This window comes from Sarcophilus harrisii, chromosome 2, assembly GCF_902635505.1.
Source record: "Sarcophilus harrisii chromosome 2, mSarHar1.11, whole genome shotgun sequence".
Taxonomy (NCBI): Eukaryota; Metazoa; Chordata; class Mammalia; order Dasyuromorphia; family Dasyuridae; genus Sarcophilus; species Sarcophilus harrisii.
Genome location: NC_045427.1, coordinates 422356390 through 422379762, shown reverse-complemented (window position 1 = coordinate 422379762; position 23373 = coordinate 422356390). Strand labels below are relative to the sequence as shown.

The 23373-nt window shown below is 35.1% G+C and overlaps 1 protein-coding gene across 1 annotated transcript in view; it reads left to right on the top strand.

The window, feature by feature from the left end:
- The first annotated feature begins 699 nt into the window (after positions 1-699).
- The window catches only part of LOC100930308 (ubiquinol-cytochrome-c reductase complex assembly factor 1), a 120383-nt gene continuing 97709 nt past the window's right edge, over positions 700-23373 (top strand). Inside the window, exons 1-2 of the mRNA XM_003756933.4 lie at positions 700-842; positions 18419-18523. Of these exons, the coding sequence (XP_003756981.1) occupies positions 819-842; positions 18419-18523 (129 nt within the window). The 5' untranslated portion in view covers positions 700-818. The remainder of the gene's footprint in view (positions 843-18418; positions 18524-23373) is intronic.

Below are 23373 nucleotides of genomic sequence, written 5' to 3'. Positions count from 1 at the left end.
GGAAAGTTACCTTCCTGGTTATTTTCTATAGCACTGAAAGCTGTGAGGGAAAGGGAAGCTGTGGAGAGGACCCTGTGAAGGAGGGCTTACAGAGTGTGTGGGGGGTGCAGTTGGGGCGCGGGGGGGAGCGTGATTTACTCAAGGTCTGTGAGGGAAGAGGACATCTATGAGGGAAAGAGTTCGTTAAGGGGATCTAAGGGAAGGAGGTGGTGCGGTTTATAGGGACTCCTGGAAGAAAGAGGAGGTTGTGAGCGTCTGAGGGGCGGAATGGGTTCTGTGGTCTGTGAGGGGAAGGGGAGTCAGGAAAGCTATGAGGCAGTTTGTGGGGAAGATACAGCACTTTATGCTGTGAAGGATTCTCATGGAGGATGGGGGGCGTCTAAGAAGGGAGGAGGGTGGACAATAATGATGCGGAATAATCAATAGGTGTGCGTGAGGGAAGCAAGAGGGAAAGAGCCTGGGAGACGAACGGAGGCTCGGTGAAGATCGGCCGGGTGGGGTCTCAAAGCAGGGAAGGTTTGGGGTTGGGGGAGGGTATGTCACATCTATAGACTTCGAGGGCTGGAAGAGTGGTCCTTGCGAGAAGATTAAGGAAGCAGAGGAGCAGCACTAATCCAAGACAACTCGTGGGGATGCGCCGTTGTGACGCAACTGCAGGGAGGGGGGCGGGAACATCGCTTTGGGGGCGCGCGCCCGCACGCGCGCCTCCGGCGGGCTGTGCGCTTGCGCCGCCCGTCTCCTGCCGGAGAAAAGGCTCCCCTCGCCGCGAGTGAACTCCGGAAATTCACCCTTCCACCCGGAAATGTTTGTTGACGAACATGGCGCTGTTGTGGCGAGTCCTTGTGAGTGATGGAATGACTTTCCGTTTTCCCTTGGCGGGCCCTGGGGTTAGGGGCAGCGGCGTCCTTCCTTCGGGGCCCGAGGAGGGAGGCAGCGGCTGCCGGAGGGGACTCTGAGATTTCGGGGCCGGAGCGGGTGACAGGTTCTGGGTCGGGGAAACTGAGGCACGCTCTCCAGACAGCGTCTCCTGACTGGACTTTGGCCCCTAGAGATGGGCTCCGCAGGAGGAGAAAGGTTTTAGTCCCCTAGGAGGGATTTCAGCCTCCCTAGATGCATGTCCTCGTCCCTAGCCGCCGCCGCTGCGTGACCTCTGCATGGGGTTTGGACATAAGTCCCAACTGAGAGGGACTTTAGAAACCCACCGAGGCCCAGTTTCTCTTTATAAAGCAGGGAACGGAGGCACGTCCTGCCGCTTACTACTTACTTGTGTGACCTTGAAGCACTACTCTTGAATTCATCTCTTGAGAAATAAAAGGGGAGATGGGGTTCCATGGTCCCTCTCTAAATTCTCTTCTAGATCTTCCAAGTCATTTAACTGATACGTGGTAGAAATCGAGGACTGCTCTTCCACCCCTTCCCCTTTATGTATACAGTGCCTCGGGTTATGAAAAAGATTTGAATGCTCTTAAGCCAGCTTGGAGCACTAGAGAGGTTCTCCATGAACTAGAATTGTGTATTTTGGGAGATTGTGTGTGAGAGCGAAAAGTGCTGTGGATTTGGAGGGAGAGAATTTGCATTGGAATAATGCCTGTACTATTTGCTACTTGTGTGATTTTAGCCAGGCCACTCTTTGGACTTCTTTTTACTCCCCTGTGAGATAGTGGGATTAAATTAGTTTTCTCTAAGCTTCCTCCCAGTCTTAACATATTGTGTTTATATAACATAATATTTATCTAGCAGCTTCAGATTCTTAAAAGATTTTAAGATCTAGTAGTACCAAGTCAGATTTGTGGGAAAAGACAGGAATGGGGCTTAAGAGTCTATTGGAAACTTCCCCTACCAATGTGGATCTGCAGCTTCTTAAAAAGTTGTCTAAAAATAATAGTAATGATAACATTATTAGCTAACATTTTTATAGCTATTTAAAATATGCAAATGATTTTACAAATATTTCATTTTATCCTAACAACAACTCTGGGAGGTAGGCATTTTCCCAGTTTTACAAATGACAGTGTTTGAATCAGGATTTTGAATTCTAATCTGACTTCAGTGCTCTAAATACCATTGTGCCATCAAGCTGCAACTACGACTTAAAGGACTTAGGGAAATTTTCCTGGCTCTGAGACCTACTTTTGTGTGGAGAAAGATCTATGAGGAAATGCTTGGAAGATAATGTTGTTATTTGTCCTTCATTCTTGAAGAAAACCATGACATCAGGGAGATGGTGCCATGGCATGCAAGTAAATTGGATTTGTGAAGGAGGGCTATGAGGGTCACCTGCTTCACTTTGTCCTCCAGAGCCATCTGAGTGCAATGACCAGATATAGATCAGGACTGGAAATGGCCCTGGAACCCATAACCCATTAAATCATAATTTAAGGTTAAATTGAGGCAGAGAAATGGCTTGGGAAATAACTAATCTGATATACTGTGCTGCTTTCCTGAAAAATTACCTCATCTGAGAGGTAGATTCGGCTTCTTTCCTCCAAAACTAAAAAATTAGACTGCCTGGAAGCAGGAACAATCTTGCATTTTCCTTAGCTTTGAGCATAGTAGCATAGCATCTCTGCACAAAGTAGGCACTTCATATCTGTTGAGTAAATGAATAAGATTATTAAGCTTACTGAGACATCCAGGAGATAAAAAGTTATAAGATAAGGCCATGAAACCCAGTGGTCATTCCATTACATCATATTGCCCCTATATATATATATATATATATTTTTTTTTTTTTTTGCTGAGGCATTTGGGGTTAAGTGACTTGCCCAAGGTCACACAGCTAGGAAATGTTAAGTGCCTGAGGGCAGATTTGAACTCAGGTCCTCTTGACTTCAGGGCTGGTGCTCTATCCACTGTGCCACCTAGCTGCCACAATACTGCCCCTAATTTTATAAAATTTAAAGCATTATGTCAATGTGTCAGTGATTTGTATTTTATAATTGCCATAGTCTTCTAATTATTCCTACTCCTCCTTCCTCATTCCATTTTAGCCTCCATACACTATGTAAGTAGTTTTTTAAAATATGATTTTTATCATTATTCTCTTGTTCAGAACCTTTAGCCAAACTGATTTCCTTGATGTTCCTCAAGGATGCTTTTCCTACCACTTTGCTTATTTTTTGAATATTCTTCTCTGTTTATTCAAATTATACCAGTTTTTCAAGATCCATTTAAAGTTCTGTTTCTGTCAATGAAGACTTCATAGTGATCTTTGAACTAATTTAATGATAAAATTTTGGAGCTAGAAGAGACTTCAGAAGTTTAGTTCAATCTTAATCTGTTATAAAACCCCTACAAAGTAGAATAGTTAAACTTGCTAGCCTTATTATCCCAAGTTCTAACCTCTGGAACCACACACTATCTTTTTAATCCCACTTCCATCTAGCTATTCACATTCTTACGCTTATGGATTATTGTATCTTTATTTCTTTTTCCTGAAAGCATGCAAAGAAACTTTTATTGTCACTAGACATTCAAGTTACAAATGTCAGTGTAACAGTGAAGTGTAACAGTAAAAGGGTCACTATTATTTTTGCTCTGTTTATTGAAAAGGTCTATTTTTGGAATGCAGACCCTCTTCATCTGTCCAATATATAATGACTACTGCAAGAGTCCTAACTTATGAAGTGTAAATATTGTTTAGTAATATTCTCAGCTATTTATTTTTGTCCACTGAGAAACTAAGGCTATTTTTTTTAAAAAAAGCTTAATTAATTTTCTGTTCATTCTCTTAAAAAAAAGAAAAAAGAAAAGCTCTTTTGATAAGTATACATAATTAAGGAAAACATATTCCTTCATGAAAAAGCATGAACTGCTCTTCTAAGCACTATAGGGACAGAAGACTACAGTCTTATGTAAGGAAATAGTAGCCAGGTGTGGAGACTAGACTTCTGATTTCATTAGCATTTGAAGCTTCTGCTTCTACCAGAAGTAGAACTACTTCTACCAGAAAGTTCACAACTTAACTACAATTTATGGTCTTAGCTTCTGTTGAGAAACTATTTCTACCAGAAGGTTCACAACTTAACTACAATTTATGGTCTTAGAGTTGCCTGATGTACTAAGAATATTTTAATTTTAAATTTTTTCAATAAAAATATATTTTCTTTTTCTTCCACCTTCTTGCCAGTCCTACAAGACTGTAACAAATTGTAACAAATAGCTATAGTCAAGCAAAACAAACTCCATCATTGGCTATGTCCAAAAAATATCTATCTCAATCTATAATCTCAATCACTTCTCAGGAAATGGATAGCATATTTCATCATTTGTTCTGGAATCATGGTTGGTCATTTCACTGATCAGAATTTTTATGCTTTTCAAAGTTTGTCTTTATAATTTTATTATATAAAGTGTCCTCCTTCTGTTCTGTATCGTCACTTCTTGCAAGGCTTCCCAGGTTTCTCTGAAACTGCCTCCTTCATGATTTTTCATCCACAAGAGGCAGTATGGCTCACTGAATAGGTTAAGAACACGGCGGGAATTAATTAAAAGAAAATGAGGAAAAGAAAGGGTAAGGAGAAGAGGAGAAAAAGAAAATGAGGGAGAAGAGAGAAAGAGAGATGATGAATACAGTTGCTTCATTTGAATTTGCAAATCATTGGGAAAATTGTTTTTTGTGGGACTGGCTCTGGTGTCCCTGGGCTACAAGACTAAAGTTGGTCAAGGGCCTGAGAGTATATTATTTTGATAGAAGTTTGTTTCCTTTTCTCTCTCCTCTAAAACCTTGCAAGGGTTATTTCAAAAGAGATTTTGAAAATATTTATCTTTTTCTTCTAACTTGTTTCTATTTACTTGATTGCTACCATTTACCTGGGAGCTAAGGACAACTAGTTCTACCATTGATTGTTACCTTTGACAAGCCACTTAATTATTCTACCTAAGGTTACCCATCTGAAACAAGGATAATGTTAGTACTAAATGTTTCATAGGTTTGTTGTGATGTTGCTATAAAGTACATAAATGATTTGTAAACTTTGAAGCATATTATATAAATGTCATCTGCTGTTATCATTGTCATTTGTTCAAGAGGAGAATTAAAAGGTACCGAGGTAAGCACCTAAATACTAGAAAGAGCTGGATTTGGAGTTTGAGGATCTGGGTTCAGTCCTGATTGCTGCTTAGAACGTGTGACTTTGGACAAATCACTTAACCATAGACCTCAGTTTCCCCATATGGAAAATATGGAATTTGGAATGGTGTGGCTCCTGGGGTCCCTTCTTACATCTATGTTCCTTTGTTATTAAAGCAGATTCTTGATTTGAATGGGAAATCAGTCATCAGTCAACAAGCATTTGTTAAACTCTTAGCTATATGCTTCAAAACTTAGCATATAGCTAAGAGTTTAACAAGTTTTGAAGGCACAAAGATATATAAAAACAAAGATTTTACATTCAGATGGGGAATCATCATTTAAGTCACTAGGTGCATACAGAATATATACAGAATTGATTGAAAGTTATCTGGGGTGCTGGGGGGAAGGCAGTGACAACTGGTGAGACTCAGAAAAACTGTAGAAATGAGATTTAAGTCAATCTTGAAGGAAATTAAGGTAACTAAGAGGCCAAGATGGTGGGGGGCCGGGGGGAGAGGAAGCAGTTCAGCCATGGGAAAATAGTGTAAAAGCATAGCGTAAATAAGCCAAAGTAGCTGTATCCTAATATGTGTGGAGGGGAGAAAAGTATAAGAAGACTGAAAGGTCTTTAAATACCAAACATAAAAATTTCCAATGAGATATTTTACATTTACATCTTTTCCTATTTTTTCTTTTTCTTTTATTTTTTCTTTTTTTCTTTTTGGTTTTGCTTTATTGTATATTGATTTCTCATTGAAACTCATTAGTTTCCATTTGCTCTGTTCTAATTTTTAAGGAATTATTTTCTTCAGTGAGTTTTTGTACCTCTTTCCCAATTGGCTGATTTTGCTTTTTAAGGCATTCTTTTCATATTTCCTTTTGTACCACTCTCAATTCTTTTCCTAATTTTTCCTCTATATCTCTTAATTGATTTTCAAAATCCCTTTTGAGCTTTTCTGTGGCTTGAACCCATTTCTTATTTTTCTTGGAGTCTTTGGATGTAAGAGCTTTGACTTTATCATTTCCTGAGTGTATCAAACATAAGAATTTTTATTTTATCATGGAAATAATAGAATAATATTGGAGGTCATGAGCTGGGGTGGAGTGACATGATTAGACCCATGCCTTAGAAAAATCATTTGGAAAGCTGAGAAAGGGAGACCATTTAAAAAGCTGCTGCATAATCCAGATAAAAGATAATAAGGAATGAACTAGAATTGTAACTGTGTGAGTAGAGAAGATATTTCAGTGAGTCATTCAGTAAACAGTTATTAAGCACCTACTATGTGCCAAGCACTTTGCTAATCACTGAGGATATAAAAAGAGGCAAAAAATGATCTCTGTCCTCAAGAAGCTTACAGTTTTATTAGAAAGATAAGCAAGTACACATATTATATTCAGAATAAATAATAAATACTTAATGTAGAAAAGGCACTGGTAGAATTAAGATGGATTGGGAAGGGCTTTCTATAGAAGGCAATTTTAGTTGGGCAGGAAACTCAGAAGGTAGAGATGAGGAAGGGAGAGCATTCTAAATATGGAGGAATAGGCAAAACTGGATTTGAGAAAGCAGAAACAAGATTTGGCATCACATTGGATATATATAGGGTTAGTGAGAGTAAGGAGAAAAGAATGATACTTTGATATCCAACCTAATAGGATGGATATTGATAAAAGGGGAGAGTTTGGTTATTAATCAATTCTGTTTTGGATTTGTGTTTGAGATACCTACTAAACATCCAGTTTAAGATATCTAAAAAGTAGTAGGTTACATAGAAGTGGAGCTCAAGAGACTAGGATTGCTTATATCTGGGGGTCATCTACATTGCTCTGCTAATTGAACTTATGGGAGGGAGTTGATAAGATCAATGAGACAACAGAAAAGGTCCTACGATATTAGTACTTTGAGCCGCATCCCTAGTTAATATGACATGGATGAAGGACCAATACAGCAAGAAAAAGAGAAAAATGTTTGGCTATACAGGAGAACTAGGAGAGAATGTCATGGAAAGTTAGAGGGGAGAGAAGAGTATTCAGAGCAAGGTATTCTAGTGTCAGATATTAGAGAGAAGTTAAGAAGGCTGTATGAAGATTGAGGAAGAAAAAGACCACTAATTTGACAATTGACATCTAAAAATCTCTTCATTCTAATGTTATGATTTTTAATGTGTAAGTTGAATAAGTTCATTTGTAATTCTTTTGGTAGTATTTTTAGGGCTATCCTACTTAGTTAGCTCTTCTTTTTCTTATTTATCTCCTTGGCCTCAGTTTTTGCATGGTCTTTTCCTCTTAGATGTATTTAGGAAGAAGAGATTCACACTGAAAATGTCTTGTAACTCCAGCATTGCAAATGTGCCTGCTCATTATCAGGGTGTGCTCCTTTCATTGATTGTGTTGCTGTTGCTATTATCTAGTGAGAAATGTGATGCTTTGTAGAAAACTGTTCAGTACCCTTAGGAAGCAATAATCATATTCAAATGATTTAAAGCAGAACTGAATAAATTTGCTTTATATTTAGGAGCCTAGCATTAAATCTAAGAAGCAAATTTCATAAAATCATAACACCGGAAGTGTTCAAAGGAATTGCCTTGCATCACCTCATTGTCGAAAAGAGCCAAGTCCAACACAGTTGATCATCATATAATCTTGTTGCTGTGTTTTCTTGGTTCTTTACTCAGCTTCAGTTCATGTAAGGCTCCGTAAGCCTTTCTGAAATCAGCCTGCTCATCATTTCTTATAGAACAATAATATTCTATTATATTCATACACCATAATTTAATCAACTATTCCCCAGCTGATGGGCATTCATTCAAAAAAAGGGGCTGCTATGAACATTTTTGCACAGTTTTCCCCTTTTTTATGATCTTTTTGGGATACAGAGCCATTAGAGACACTGCTGAATTGAAGAGGATGCACAGTTGATAGCTCTTTGGGCGAAGTTCTAGATTGCTCTCCAGAATTGTTGGATCATTTCACAGGGATTCATCCCTCAACAATGCATTTGTGTCCCAGTTTTTCCATATCCCCTCCAACATTTATCCTTATCTTTTCCTGTCATCTTAGCCAATTTGAGAGGTGTGTAGTACTACCTCAGAATTGTCTTAATTTTCTTTTTCTAATCAGCTGTGGTTTAGAGCATATTTCATAAGACTAGAACAATTCGTTTTTGTTTTGTTATAATAGCTTTTTATTTTTTAAAATACATGCAAAAATAGTTTTTAACATCCACTCTTGCAAAACCTTTTGTTTCATATTTTTCTCCCTCTTTTTTTCTCCTCTCCTTCCCCTAGATAGTAAATAATCCAGTATGGGTTCATTATGTGCAATTCTTCTAAACATATTTTCACATTTATCATGTTACACAAGAAAAATCAGATCAAAAAGGAAACAAAATGAGAGAAAAAAACAAGCAAACAAAAAAAAGGTGAAAATACTATGTTGTGATCCATATTCAGTCCCCATAGTCCTTTTTCTAGGTTTAGATGGCTCTCTTCACAAGTCTGTTGGAATTGATCTGAATCACCTCATTGTTGAAAAGAGCCATGGCCGTCACAGTAGATCATCACATAATTTTGTTGCCATGTACAATGATCTCCTGGTTCTGTTTACTTCATTTAGCATCAGTTCATGTAAGTCTCTCCAGGTCTCTCTGAAATCATCCTGCTCATTATTTCTTATAAAACAATAATCCATTACATTCATAGACCATAACTTATTCAGCCTTGAATACTGCTACTACAAACATTTTTGCACATGTGGGTCCCTTTCCCTCCTTTATGATCTCTTTGGGACATAGAACCATCTGAGCCAATCTGAGAGGTGTGAAAGAACACATTCATTTTTGAACATATGCCTTGGCCTGCTATAGCAAAACATTTCCTATAACAAGTATTTTAAGGGAAAAAAAAGTTTAGTAAGGCCAACTTAATCAATACATTAACCACACCTGATAGTATTTTCAATATTGCCTTATCATAGTCCCCCACTTCTTAGTAAAGGATGGCCGGTATATTTTCTTAATGATGAAGTATGGTCATTATTATTATACAATGTTAATTTTTTTCCAGTATTAATCTTTATGAAGTTTAATATTTAAATTTGACTTATTTATTCATGATTTATTATTGATATTTGTTTGTGATTCTAGATAGATAAATGAGCTTTTGGGATACTCTGGTAACCTGCCATCTAAAATTTGTTGAACTTTGAAGCAAGCATACTAGAGTGATCAGATGACATGCTGAAGATCATTTTAGTTTTTTCCATTTTATACTTCTACTTCCAAAATTGAGTTACAAAACTAATTTTTTCCTTTACATACTTTAAAAGAAATTATTTTCAGTCCATAGTATTTATTTTCTCTCATCCAGCATTGAAAAAGAAAGAAAATTAAAACCATTGCAATATTCATAGTCAAAAAATAGTCAAATATTCATAGTTAAACATTGGCTATGTCCAAAAAATATTGTCTTATTTTGTATTTTAAGTTTATCTTTTTGACTGGAGATAGGTAGCCTGATTGATTACTGCTTCATCATTGGTCCTCTAGAATTGTGGTTGGCTTTTTTTTTTTTTTTTTTTTTTTTTTTTTTTTTTTAATAGTCTTTAATTTACAGGATATATACATGGGTAACTTTACAGCATTAACAATTGCCAAACCTCTTGTTCCAATTTTTCACCTCTTACCCCCCCCACCCCCTCCCCTAAATGGCAGGATGACCAGTAGATGTTAAATATATTAAAATATAACTTAGATACACAATAAGTATACATGACCAAAACATTATTTTGCTGTACAAAAGGAATCAGACTCTGAATTATTGTACAATTAGCTTGTGAAGGAAATCAAAGATGCAGGTGTGCATAAATATAGGGACTGGGAATTCAATGTAATGGTTTTTAGTCATCTCCCAGAGTTCTTTTTCTGGGTATAGCTAGTTCAGTTCATTACTGCTCCATTAGAAATGATTTGGTTGATCTCGTTGCTGAGGATGGCCTGATCCATCAGGACTGGTCATCATCTAGTATTGTTGTTGAAGTATATAATGATCTCCTGGTCCTGCTCATTTCACTTAGCATCAGTTCGTGTAAGTCTCTCCAGGCCTTTCTGAAATCATCCTGTTGGTCATTTCTTACAGAACAGTAATATTCCATAATTTTCATATATGTGGTTGGCTTTTAATCAGAGTTTTAAATTCAAAGTTATTTGTCTTGATGATGTTATTATATAAATTGCTATTTTTGCTCACATTATTGTGGCACAAGTTCATACAACTCTTCCCAGGTTCTTCTGAAACTGTCTCTTTGGTCATTTCTTATTGCACAAAAGTATTTTAATTCATTCATATACCATTTTGTTCAACCATTACTCAATTGATGGACATTTCCTTAGCTTCCAGTCCTGCTATTACAAGTTAGACCATTCCACCAAATAGGGAAAGTTCTCTTATAGTTTCTATGAAGATATTTTACTATCCTCCTTTATATATCTTATTTTTGGTGATTGCTTCTGGGTCTACAAACTACTTGGTAGCAGCAAAATATTAAAAAAAACAAACTTTTTTTTTTTTTTAAACACACATTGCTTTGTGATTCATATTGGAGGAGAAAAATCAGAGCAAAAGAAAAAAACATTTTAAAAAAACACAAAAAAGAAGTGAACATAGCATATGTTGATTTACATTCAGTTCTTAGTTCTTTTTCTGGATGCAGATGGAATTTTCTGTCCAAAGTCTATTGGGATTGCTTTGGATCATTGAATCACTGAGAAGAACCAAGTCTTTTATAGTTGATCATTGTACATTCTTGCTGTTATTGTGTACAATTTATTCCTGGTTCCAGCAGCAAAAACTATCCTTCTTTATATCTGAATGCAGATCACCAAAATGGCCTAGAGATGATGTGAATTTCAGCACAAAGAGACACACAGATGGCAACTAAAAGCAAAGCTTTAATTTCATCATATTTAACTACGCAACTGGCATGTCAATCCAGGAGTATAGAACATACTCTGAAAAAATAGCCAATTTCTGTATTTGAGCTGGAACACATGTATAAGTTAGTCAAAGATATCTGAACACATGTGTAAATCTGAGTTATTGGGTGAGGGTGGAGAGGAAAAGAACTGTGAATGGAGTAACTGGAGCCAAGTGGAATGGGTCTGCAAAGCTGTTATGAAGGAAATGAATTTTCAATACACCTATGAAGAAAGGTAAAGAATGTTGTTTCATAAGAAGGATGAGTGGCCCAGGAATGGAGAAAGACAACTAGGAGATTGGCTTTGTTTGGATTACTGAACACCAGGAAGTGTATGGTTAGATAGATGGATAGATAGGTTAGGGAAGAGGCACTCAATTGATATCTTAAAGAGAGGCAGTTTGGTTTTATAGAATACTGAATTGGTCATCCTGGCTCTGCCATTATCCTGATCTGACCACAAATAAATTGTTCATTTGAAAACTGACGAGATTGCACATTCATTAATCTTTAAGCGTTCTTTAAAGTTTTGAAAATATGATTTTTAATCAAGCATTGTAATTTGATTAAGAAAGCATTTGGGATTAACTGCAAATTTCTGAGAAAAGACACATTCAAAAGCAATTCAGAGAGACATCTATATTGTATAGTAGAAAGAACAGTGCACCTGGAGTCTTAAAAGAAGGTTTTGTGTCCTGGATGACTAGCTTTGTAACACTTTTTCCTAACATCTTTTAGCCTGTTTTTTTAATCTGTAAAATGGTAATAATGATACTTTATATAATGATGTTTAAATGGACTGATATATATATATAAAGCATTTTTAAGCTTTTAAGTAAGTCATATAAATGTAAGCTATTCTTAACCAAAGAACATGATTCTTGTAACTTTATATTACAAAGTAGAAGGGAAAAGTTACCTTGTTTTAATTTTGGCACACTTGAGTGTCAGGGCTAGAGCTATGACTGTAAGACTGGGTAGATAACTGTTACCTGCAGTCAGGGGAGACCTGAATTAAAAGCTGGCCTCAGACTCTTAGTGGCTGTCACTGTGGGCAACTTACTTAACTTTTGTCTGCTTAAGTTTTCTCAGCTATAAAATGAAGTATCAGTAAAGGCTTTAGCACAGACCTTGACACATAATAGCCACTTAATCCTTCATTCCTGAGTGAATGGGGAAGGAAGGCTGAAATTGAGGTGATTTTCCCAGTAAGAATTGATTTAAAATATTTAAAATAAAATTTAAAATAAGGCCAAGTAGAACCCAAATTATATTGACACAATTCTGTTAATGCTGAAAAAATAAGTGATAAAATTCTTCAGAAAAATTTTCAAACATTCACATTGTTCCTTCTTGCCATTTCTTCCAATGTCTTTTTTGGGGGATAAAACTTAATCTGTTTGTCTTATCCTATATTTGAATTTTTAGGAAAATAACACTTGACACTGAATAATTCTGGTAAATCTTTTTTGAGTTAAAATAGAAAACCCAAGAAAATCAAAGTCCTTTTTAAAAAAAATTGCAAATCTCAATTGAAGTAGAGCATTTTAAATTTGAATTTTTCTTCGTCTTAATGGAAACATATTTCTAGATCTGTTCTCTTTTCCACAAAAGGATGTGTCATTTCAAAAACAACAGTTACAATAACTTAACATTTTATAATCACTTTTCAAAATCTTTTCCATCTCATTTGTTTCTCAAAACAACCTTGTAAAATTGATAGTGCCAAGTATTTTTATTTTTATTTTTTTACCGATGAAGGAATTGTGAGGTTATAAAATAATTGAATTAGATATAGAAGAGACCTTCAAGACTGTCAAGTTTCATTTTGTAGATGTGGAACCAGAGGCAGAGAGGTTAAGTAACTTGCCTAGACAGTGTCTCAATCAGGGTTTGAACTCAAGTTTTCCTGATTCTAAGGCGTATTCTATCCATTATGCTACCTAATTGTCTTTAAGTAAGCATGCCATATCAATGCTACTAGTTAAGTAATAGAGTTTAGAGTCACATGCAGATCTTCATGCTCCAAGCCCCATTGCATTTTCTCCTGACCTCTGTTTGGTTTTGACCTGACCTCTGATTGGTTTGTGAAAATTCATTCTCAAGTTAGACCAAAAGACCTGTAATTATCTTTGACAATTCCTTGAAACATTGAGAGGTTGTGATTTGCCCATGGTTGTTTTTTTAAATGTTTTATTTTTATTTATTTAATATTTTTCCCCAGTTACAGTCGAAACAATTTTTTTTTTACATTTGTTTTTAAAATTTTTGAGTTTTAGGTTCTCTCCTTTATCCCCATCCACAATTAAGAAACCATATGTGAAGAAATGTAAAATATTTTCATAAAAGTCAAGTTACAAAAAAAAATAAAGGATCTCCCATCCTTGATGAAAGTAAACCCCCCCTCCTCCAAGAAAAACTAAGCTAGAGAGAGAGAGAAAATGCTTCAATCTTTATTCAGGCACAATCAGTTCCTTTTCTGGGTATGGATAGGATTTTTCATCATATTCCTTCATAGTAATTATGGATGATTGTATTGCTGAGAGTAGCAAAGTCATTTACAGCTGGTCATCCCAGAACATTGCTATTTCTTTGTACAATTCACTTTGCTTGAGTTCATGGAGGACTTTCCAGGTGGGTGTTTTTCCAACCCTGAGAAAATCCTGCTCATCATTTCCCACAGAGCAACAATATTCTATCACAGACACATAACACAATTTATTGAGCCATTTCCCAATTGATGGGTATCCCCTGAATTTCCATTTTTTTTTTTTTTTTGCCCCAAGAAGAGAGCTGCTATGAATATTAGACCATATCTTTTGACCATTTATCAATTGGAGCATGCCTTTTTTTTTTTTTTTTAATAAATTTGACTCTATTCTCTTTGAGAAATGAAGCCTTTTCAGAGAAACTTGCTTCAAAAATTTTTATTACCATTATGCTTGCTATTTCCCCCATTTATTCTCTCTTTTCACCCTCAAAAGTGTAATTGTACTGACCACTCCCTCCCCCAATATGCCCTCTCTTTTATTACCCCCTTCCTATACCCCATTTCCCTCCTATACCTTTATATTGTATGTTATTTCCTTTTTGAGCCAGTTCTGATGAGAGTAAGATTCATTTACCTCCTCTTCCCCTTCACTGTAAAAGCTTTTTCTTGGCTCTTTTTTTATGACTTGCCCATGGTTATAAAACAGATGTGAACCAGAGATAGTGTTTGATTTTTTTACTCTTCCTTACTCCATGGTTGACCCTTTATCCACTCTACCATGCTTTTTCTTGAAAGTTAAATGATATTAATCACTCTAATTTTTCCCATTATAACATATGGTACCTTACCTATGAATATACTTCTTAACAATCCTTCTTGAGCCTTAACTCTCTACTGCATTTCATGATGCAGACATTTCACACTGTTTTTTCCTTTCACCCTCATAATAGTATAACTAGTTTCTTACTATATATTAAGAAGAGGACATCGATGTGGGCTCCCATGTTTCTCTTCCATTTCTCAAAATTTCTTAGCATAATTTACTCTTCACTAAGGGTAATCCCTCCATCTTTCTTTGTCTTTTGTCTCTTCTAGGATCTCCTCTAGTTATCTTTCCTTTATTACAAGTTATTTCCTAATTGATTCGGAACATTCTTAGGTTTTCTCAATGTTAAAAAAGCCTCTCTTTCTCTTTTAACTTCTCTCTCATTCATTTTCTTAAACTTGTTGAAACAATTTGTCCACACCTGCTACTTCCTCACTGTACTGAAACTGCTCTATCAAAGGTCATCAGTGATCTCCTAATTTCCAAGTTTATTTTATTTTTTTATGTTTTTATCCTTCTTGTGAATTTTTGATACTAATGATACTTTGGTATCATTATATCTGGATATATTAGTCCAGAGTGCTGGACTAATAGTTGGAAAGACCCAGGTTCAAATCCCACCACATACATTTAATAAATCTATGAGCCTTGATGAGTCACTTAATGTTTCTAGACCTCAGCTTTCTAATAAGTAAAATGGGGATGATGATAAATTGCCTCTCTTGCCAGGATTTTATTAAGTGAGAATATGTACAGTGATTTGCAAACTTTTAAGGTGCTATTTTAATATTAGCAATTATTATTATAATTATTTAATTAACATTAATATTATTATTATTTTTTCTTTCTATTCAATATACTTAATACATTTGCTTCCCTTGGCCTTCAGAAGTAACACTTCCAGTTTTCCTACTGCCTCTCCAATAACTCCTCTTTGTCCTTCTATGTTTCCTTTCCCTTGTTTTAACTTTGTGTGAATGTTCATCACAAGTCTGTTTTTAGCCCTCTTTTCACTCTTCTTTGACAGTATCATCATTAGCTATCCATCTCTATGCAACTGACTTCCCAGTTTTATCTTCAGCTCTGTCTGTAAATTCTTCCAAGTTCTAGACCTGTTGATTGAATATTTTTGCTAGAATGTCTTCCTGACATTTTTAATTTAACATGTCCAAAACAGTTTGTAATCTTTTTGTTTTCTAAACTTTTGCATTAATCTTCTGATTTTAATGTTTCTGCTCTGCAGTAGACTGTCATTTACCCAGTCTCCCAGGAGTGATACTTTTGAGTAAAGTAACTGGTTCTAATAACCTATTCTCTTTTGAGATACAGAACAGGTATATTTGTCAGATGCTAAATGTAACAAATAAGCAACCCATTTTATTTGAGTTATTTGATATTACAGAGATTAGGCAGGTCCATAACAAAAGTGAGCCCTAATTTTGCTAGTCATGAGGATAATTGTGAAAATCAGACAGAAACTTGTTTTAGGGACCATCATAGACTTCCTTCACTGCCCACTCTGTCTGTCTGGTTCCCTTGTGATGTGTAGTTGAAGGGATGGACTAGATTTGGAGTCAGAAGACACAAATTTGAATCATAATTCTGCCCTCTGTAAAATGAAAGGTTAAAATATATAATCTCTGAAGTTGATCAGTAAACAAATATTAAAGGCCTACTATGTGCCCCATACAATTTGCTCAGGGGCAAAGAGTATTTGAGGTTTGATTTGAACTCTGGTCCTTTTGACTCTAGTGCTGCTACTATCTCTCCATTGTATCACTTGCCTCTTCCAGAGAGTTTTTCAAGAGAGGTCTCAAAAATGAGCAAGCAAACTCCCCCAAAATTAACCCATGCAAGTATTAAGAATCCAAGCGATCTTTATAATCCCCAAGATTCAGCTTTTCTTTTATGTGTTAGTTAAACTTTAATGCTCTAGTAAGTGGAAGGGGAGGAGGGGTGTGAAAAGGGGAAGGGTAATCTAGCAAGTGAATATAGAAATAGCATACTATGGTACTTTAGTTATGATCATAGTATACTTTTTGAGGGTTTTAAAACAAGGGACAGTTGGGCAAATCACAATTTCATATGTGTAAAATTAAACAAGGGCTGTTTATTCAGAATTGTTCCTAATTATGTAGTTGAGAAATGACTACTGCTTGAGAGGTATTTAAAGACCCTGCAGAGATAGTCATGCTTTTCTTTTTCTTTTTCCTTCAATTTTCTGTTTTAAATTATCTCTCTCCTTCTCCACTTTTCCATTTATTAAGAAGGCAAAAAAAAATATTACAAATAAGTATAATTGTGCAAAAAAAAAAATTCCCATATTAGCTACATTAAAAAAAAGAAAATGAACAAAAACTATATGTTTCAATTTGTAATCTTAAGGTTATCAGTTCTCTATAGCATGTTTTATCACGAGTTCTTTGGAGTTGTGGTTGGTCATTGTATTGATCAATTATCAAGTCTTTCAGAGTTCATTATCTTTATATTATTGTTATAACTTGTCCAGATTGTGATTATATTACATTGTATTAGTCCATACAAGTGTTTCCAGGTTTTTCTGAAATCATCCTCTTTGTTATTTCTGACAGTGCAATGATATTCTATCACATTCACATACCATAACTTGTTAAGCCATTCCCCAAATAATGGACATACCCTTAATTTCTAATTCTTTGCTACCACAAAAAGACCTATTATAAGTATTTTTGTATATTGGGTCTTTTCCTCTTTCTTTGATCTCTTCAGTGTATAGATCTAGTAGTGCATATTGCTGGGTAAAAGTTTAATAGCTTTTTGGGCATAGTTCCAAGTGGTGTTCCTGAATAGTTGAACTAGTTCATAGTTCCAAGGAAGAAATATGAGAATAGAGTAATCATGAAGTAAATTTTCTAACCTTCTTTTAAAAAGTTACTCCTTTTTAAGTATTCTTTTCTTTGAGTTACAAATTCTCTTCTTCCTTTCTATCCCTGTTCACTAAAAGGGCAAGTAAAATAACATCGTGCTATGAAATCATGCAAGACATTTTCATATTAGCCTTATTTTTAAAAAGCAAAAAAAAGTAAAGAGAATAAGAAAATTATACTTATATTTGCACACACTTTTCTCTCAGGAGGTGGATAGTATTTTTTCAATATGAATTCTTTAGAATGATCTTGGATCGTTTTGATCAGAATAGTCAAGTCTTTTATAGTTGGTCATTGTTACAATACTATTACTGTGCGCAATGATCTAGTTCTTCTCCCTTAACTTTGTATCCTTCTCTATTTTTCCATTTTGCTTATGGTTTACCTATAACATTCAAAAGAAATATTTTGTGGTTCAGTCAATGCAAAACTCCGAAGATGCTCACATTTAGTTAATAATTGGTTTTGTTATGATTTGACAAGCATGAATTATTTTTAGTACTAATTACTTTTGACTTGGAAATTTGGTTCCTGTTAAAATACATGGCTTTCCATTCTCCAAGTGGTCCCACATCCACTTTTTGTTTTAGTGTAAATTTTTTTCATGTTCTTAATGGGCCCTTAATAAATGTAAGTTATCTGAAGTTCTATTCCATTTGTAGCTGGTAGCAATTTACATTAACTAAATTTTGAAGTACTTCTGATAATTAACATTGAAATTAATGAACATATAGAAAGTATTGAAATGTTCATTTTCTGAGTTATTTATTATAATACATATGGTAGCTGTATCCCAGGGTTGTTTTGAAGATTATGTGAAAAAATGTTTGTCTCAAATGCTTCATAACTGAAATCCTATTTAAATGTGAGTTATCATTGTTAATTTTTTAGGTCTTATTTCCCTTCCAAACCTTTCCTTTACTGATGAACTTCTTTTAGTTTCTGCCAGTTACTCCAAAGATAGGTACCTTGTCACTAGAGAGATGAATATTGAGAAGTGAGCTTCTTGGCCCCAATTTTAAATGATCCCTTTGCCAATCGATGTTTATTTGCCTTAGTCTGATAGAATTTTCAAACTTGGTTTGCTTGGTTTTTTGCTTCTACATTATATTGATTCTTGGAAGACTCTCTTTCTTTTCTTCTAGAAAGTCCAAAGTGGTGTAACTCAGTGGGTAACAGCATGCAGCCAATTGACACCTTTACTTCTTTCTCAAAGACAGTGGCTCCAGACATCCTCTGGTATTTTTCAGGTAAGATTTGTTGTTTGTGTCTTAGTATGAAAACCTCACTGTTTGTGTTCAAATGTCATATATTTATAGATGAGCCAACCAAAGTTTATGATGGGAATACCGCATGAGGCCCCTTTTACAGACTTCTCTAATGCTGGCCAGACCAGGACTCTTTCCTATAGGGTGGATGATGCTGTTAATAAATACCCTAGCCAGGGACCTTCCATCACCCAGCTCAGGATACTGGGCTGCAATCTGATGACTTTTATTATTAGGAATTCCTTCCACATATTCATTTGAGAATCTACTTTTTTGCTTCAACACACTGCTGCAGCTGTTTAAGAGCTAAGATTTTAAAAGGGCAAGAAAATCTAAAAGTGCTTCATTCTACATGAGAACCTGTTAAAAACAAAATTTAGTATAGTGCAGCATTCAGAGATGGTAGACTCCCTTCTCGAGAGTAAAAATAGTCTTTTCTTCCATGAGCCCTGGGTATCTACTTATAATGAAGTTGTGATATATCTGTAATTCACTCTCGTATTGTATTTATAGGCAGTCATAGGATCCTAAAATTATAGATTTGGAGGTAATAAAGGCCTAATTAGTCCAATCTCCTCTTTTTTGCATTATTTTTCTTTCCTTTCCTCCTGGCCCTTCCCTTTCCTTTCCTCTCCTTTTTTATGATAACAAAAACTGAAGCCCAAGGAGTTTAGTTGACTTGCTCAGCTGAAATCCAGGCTTCTGGACTCTACACCCAATGTCCTCTCCCTTGTTCCATGCTATCCCAGTTCTTCATTTGTAGAGATTTCACTTGCATGGCTACACTTAATGGTGATATAGCTTAGGCAAGCCTCTTAGCCATGTTCCTTACTTTATTTTTCTGTAAAATGCTGGTAGTTTTTGCATTACTTACCGCAGGGTACAGGTGAGGAAAGAACTTTGCAAATCTGAAAGTGAGTTATGTTGAAGATGATAAAGGGATTGTCTTTCCAAAGCTGCAAATGTAAATCAGTTTGAAACTCTGACTGGTGCTTAGCTTCTTGGTCTCTAGCTCCCAATGCTGTTTTTGCTCTTAGTGTAGTGGAACTATAATTTGGAACCTTCTCCCTCTTTGTTAATTGAAATTGGCTGTTAAGGGGAGTGACATATCATAAATGGAGAAAGATATTTAGGGAATAAGTTATAATTGGTTTTAAATGCTAAACAGAAAGTTGGTACTTGATCCTATAGGTAATAGGGAACCCTTGAATTTGAGAAGAGAGAGCTTTTGAGTCAGGAAGATCAGTTTGGAGGCTATTGACAGATGAGAGGTTACAAAGGCCTGAGCTAGGTAGGGATGGTAACTGTGGGAGGGAAAATAAGGTAATCATATGTGGAAAATGTTGTGTAAGTAAAACTGACAAAACTTGGTAACTAATTGAATCTCTCAATGTGGTTCAATATTGCATTAGTTTTTTTGGCTGCCTTATTATAGTGTTAGCTTAAGATCTATTATAGGCAAACAACTGATCATATTTCCCCAGTTTTATATTTATGAAGTAAATTTTTAATGCCCAAGTGCTCATTTATATTTATCCTTATTAAATTTATTATTTTATTCAATTCAGTCCAATGTTTTAGCATATCATTATCAAGTAGACAGCTTGATAGTATAGTGGATAGAGCACTGGGCCTAGTGTTATGACACCTACTAGCTGTGTGACCCTAAATAATTCACTTGACCTCTGAATCAATTTCTCCTCCTGTGAAAATGGGGAATAATAAAAGCACCTGTCATTAGGTGCACAACAGAACTGTGAAGATCAAATGATCTTCAAAATATTTTTATAAAGCATTAAGCGCAGTACCTGACCTATAGTACTAGCCGAGTGATCATGGACAAGTCCCAGAACCTTTTTCATCTGTAAGATAGCATAATAGGACCTGGAATATCTGTTTAATAGGTATTCTATGTGAAGATCAAATAAGATATTCTATGTAAAGTGCTTTACAATCCTCAAAGAATCTATATGATTAAATACTTAATAGATCTGTGATATTATTATTTCTCTCTGGGCAAAAAGCATGCGCATATATATATATATATATATATATATATATATTTTTTTTTTTTTTTTTTTTTTAATGTCCTAGAGGAAAGTCTCTTACATATTAGTTAACTCTTTTGTAAAGGATTATGGAGAATATGGACAAGAATTATACAGATTGAAAAGACATATATGTATGAAACAGTCAAGGTGGTGGCAATGTTGTGTAGTAGATATCCAGTCTTAAGAAATAGGAAGGCTTAGGTTCATGTCCTATCTCTGAGACCTTGATTGTGTGACTCTACACAAGTCATTTTGTCTTTCTCAGCCACTGGCAAATCTCTTAAGATTTTTTAAGTTCCAGAATATGTCTTGATTTGTGTTGATAGAAGTTAACTCAGTGGGAAGTACATAAACCAATTAAGTTCATTTTTTAAAAATGAGGATTATATATGTTCATTGGAAATTATAAATAAGTTGTGATCGATGTTCAGTCCTTCTTTCTGGATACAGATGGATCTCTCCATCACAAGTCTATTGGAATTGACCTGACTGAATCACTTCATTGTTGAAAAGAGCCATGATCAAATGATATCAGTTATACTTGTGAAATCATGCAAAACATATTTGTACATTAGCCATGTTGCCAAAAAATAAAATAAAATAAAGTGAGAAAGTTATCTTTCAGTGAGTATTTAATTCATCAATTTTCTCTCTGGAGGTATATAACATCAGAGTAGCCAAATCTTTGACAGTTGATCATCATTACAGCATTCCTATCACTGTGAATTTCTCATTTCTCTCACTTCACTTGCATCAGTTCTTTTAGGTCTTTCCATGGTATTTTCTCAAACCACTCCTCTTTGTCATTTCCTACAATAGTATTTTATTACAATCATATGCCCCAACTTATCTAGCCATTCTCCAAGTAATGTATATCCCCTCAAAACTTCCAATTCTTTGCTACCACAAAAAAGAGCTGCTGTAAATATTTTTGTATGGGTAGGTCCTTTTCCTTTTCCTTTTTTTTTTTTTTTTTTTAAATCTCTTTGGTAGTAAGTGGTAATTCTGAACCAAAGGATAGCAATTTTGTAGCCCTTTGAGTATAATCTTAAATTATTTTCCAGAATGGTTGTACTAATCTCCCACAAATTACTGCTTTTTTTCATATTCAATTTTTTCCTTGGTTTCTGTATCATCAGTTCATCAGTATACTTATTTTTACTCAACTGTTTCAATATCTATTATTTCTAATAAGTGTGAAGTTGTACCACAAAGTTGTTTTAATTTGCCTTTCTGTAATCAGTAGTGATTTAGAGCATTTTTTCATATGACTATACATAGTCTAGATTTTTTCTTCTAAAAACTGTTTATATCCCTATTGAATTGCTTATTTGATTCAAACCAATATTGTAGTCAATCAGTGGTTCATGACTTGTTATAAATTCAGCAACAATTTATTAAGTACTAACTATGTATAAGGTACTATTATATAAGGATACAAATCTGAAAAATGACGGGTCCTGAATTCAAAGGATTTTATATTGTATTTCACTTGTTTGAGTTTCATCTCCATTTACATAATCCTTTGAGGACATAGACTGTCTCACACTTTTAGTGTTGCTCAGAGATCCTAGCTTAGAACCCACTCAGTAAATACTTTTTGATTGATAATCTATCTTTCTTTTTTTTTTTTTTAATAAGATTTAGCAATAGATTTATTCTTATATTTGTATTTTGGGTGAATATGTAAGAAAAACTTTCTTAGCTTGGCTCCAATTAATGAAATTCTTGACAATCTTTTTTTTCCTCCTAAGCTTGAAGATACCTTCAAGGATTATAGTTGTCCTGTTTTACTTTACCTCTCTCTTTTCTTTAAGTTGTCTTCTGTATTTGCTGTTCTGTGAATATGCTCAGTGATTCTAACTTTGGGTGTATCAAAGACATTTAAAGATGAATGCTTTCCTTTAAGGGTTGAGATAGAAACATTGGGTGGTAGTGGAAGGTTTGCAGGAAAAATAAATAAATGTACATATATGTAGGTAAGAATTAAGTGTTGTCCATTTTATACTTACCATCTGCTATACTTTAATATGGTGTTATAGAAATGTCAGTTCATGAATAATGATAGGATGGGGTAGGGAGGTACAACCACAGCAGAAATCTATTGGCTACTACTGGAGATGTTTGGGGAGAGAGGCCATTTAATCTAATGGAAGAGCCAAAACCCTAGCTAGGTAGAACGACTATTAGTTGTGGTCTTTGAACCTGTTTGAGTGCTTTGTGCCTTAACTGGGCACCATTAAATTGATGTATGTGATGTAATGTGAGGTGTTCTGTGTTTAGTCTGCCCTTTACAAAGCCTGCTTGATACTCATGAATTAAAGCATAGAAGTCCTTGGGACAGACCAGAAGAATCTTGACTAATCTTTTAATAACTATGTTTAGAAGAATAGTAATAGATGATCTCTACAAATGAAAATTCCTTCCCTCTCCCTGTTAGGATTAAAGAAGGGAGCAGTATTTTTGTTCTAAATGTCTTATTCCTCTTGGACTATTAACTCTTCATATCCCTAAGGAGGAAATTCTGATGTGAATTTTTTTTCCCCCAATATTAAGATTAGTACTTTTCAAAATGCCTATTTCTGATTGTTACCTACGTTAAATTCCAGAATCCTGGGCTTGATCCTGTGGCTGCTGTCAATTAGCTCAGTGTGTATTACTCTCAGAAATATAAATCTAACCCAATCCTCACTTATAGTCCTGTATCATCAGTTGAGAATCAGATACTTCCAAGTTGGATATCTCATAGACATCATAAACTGAACATGTCCAAACTGTATT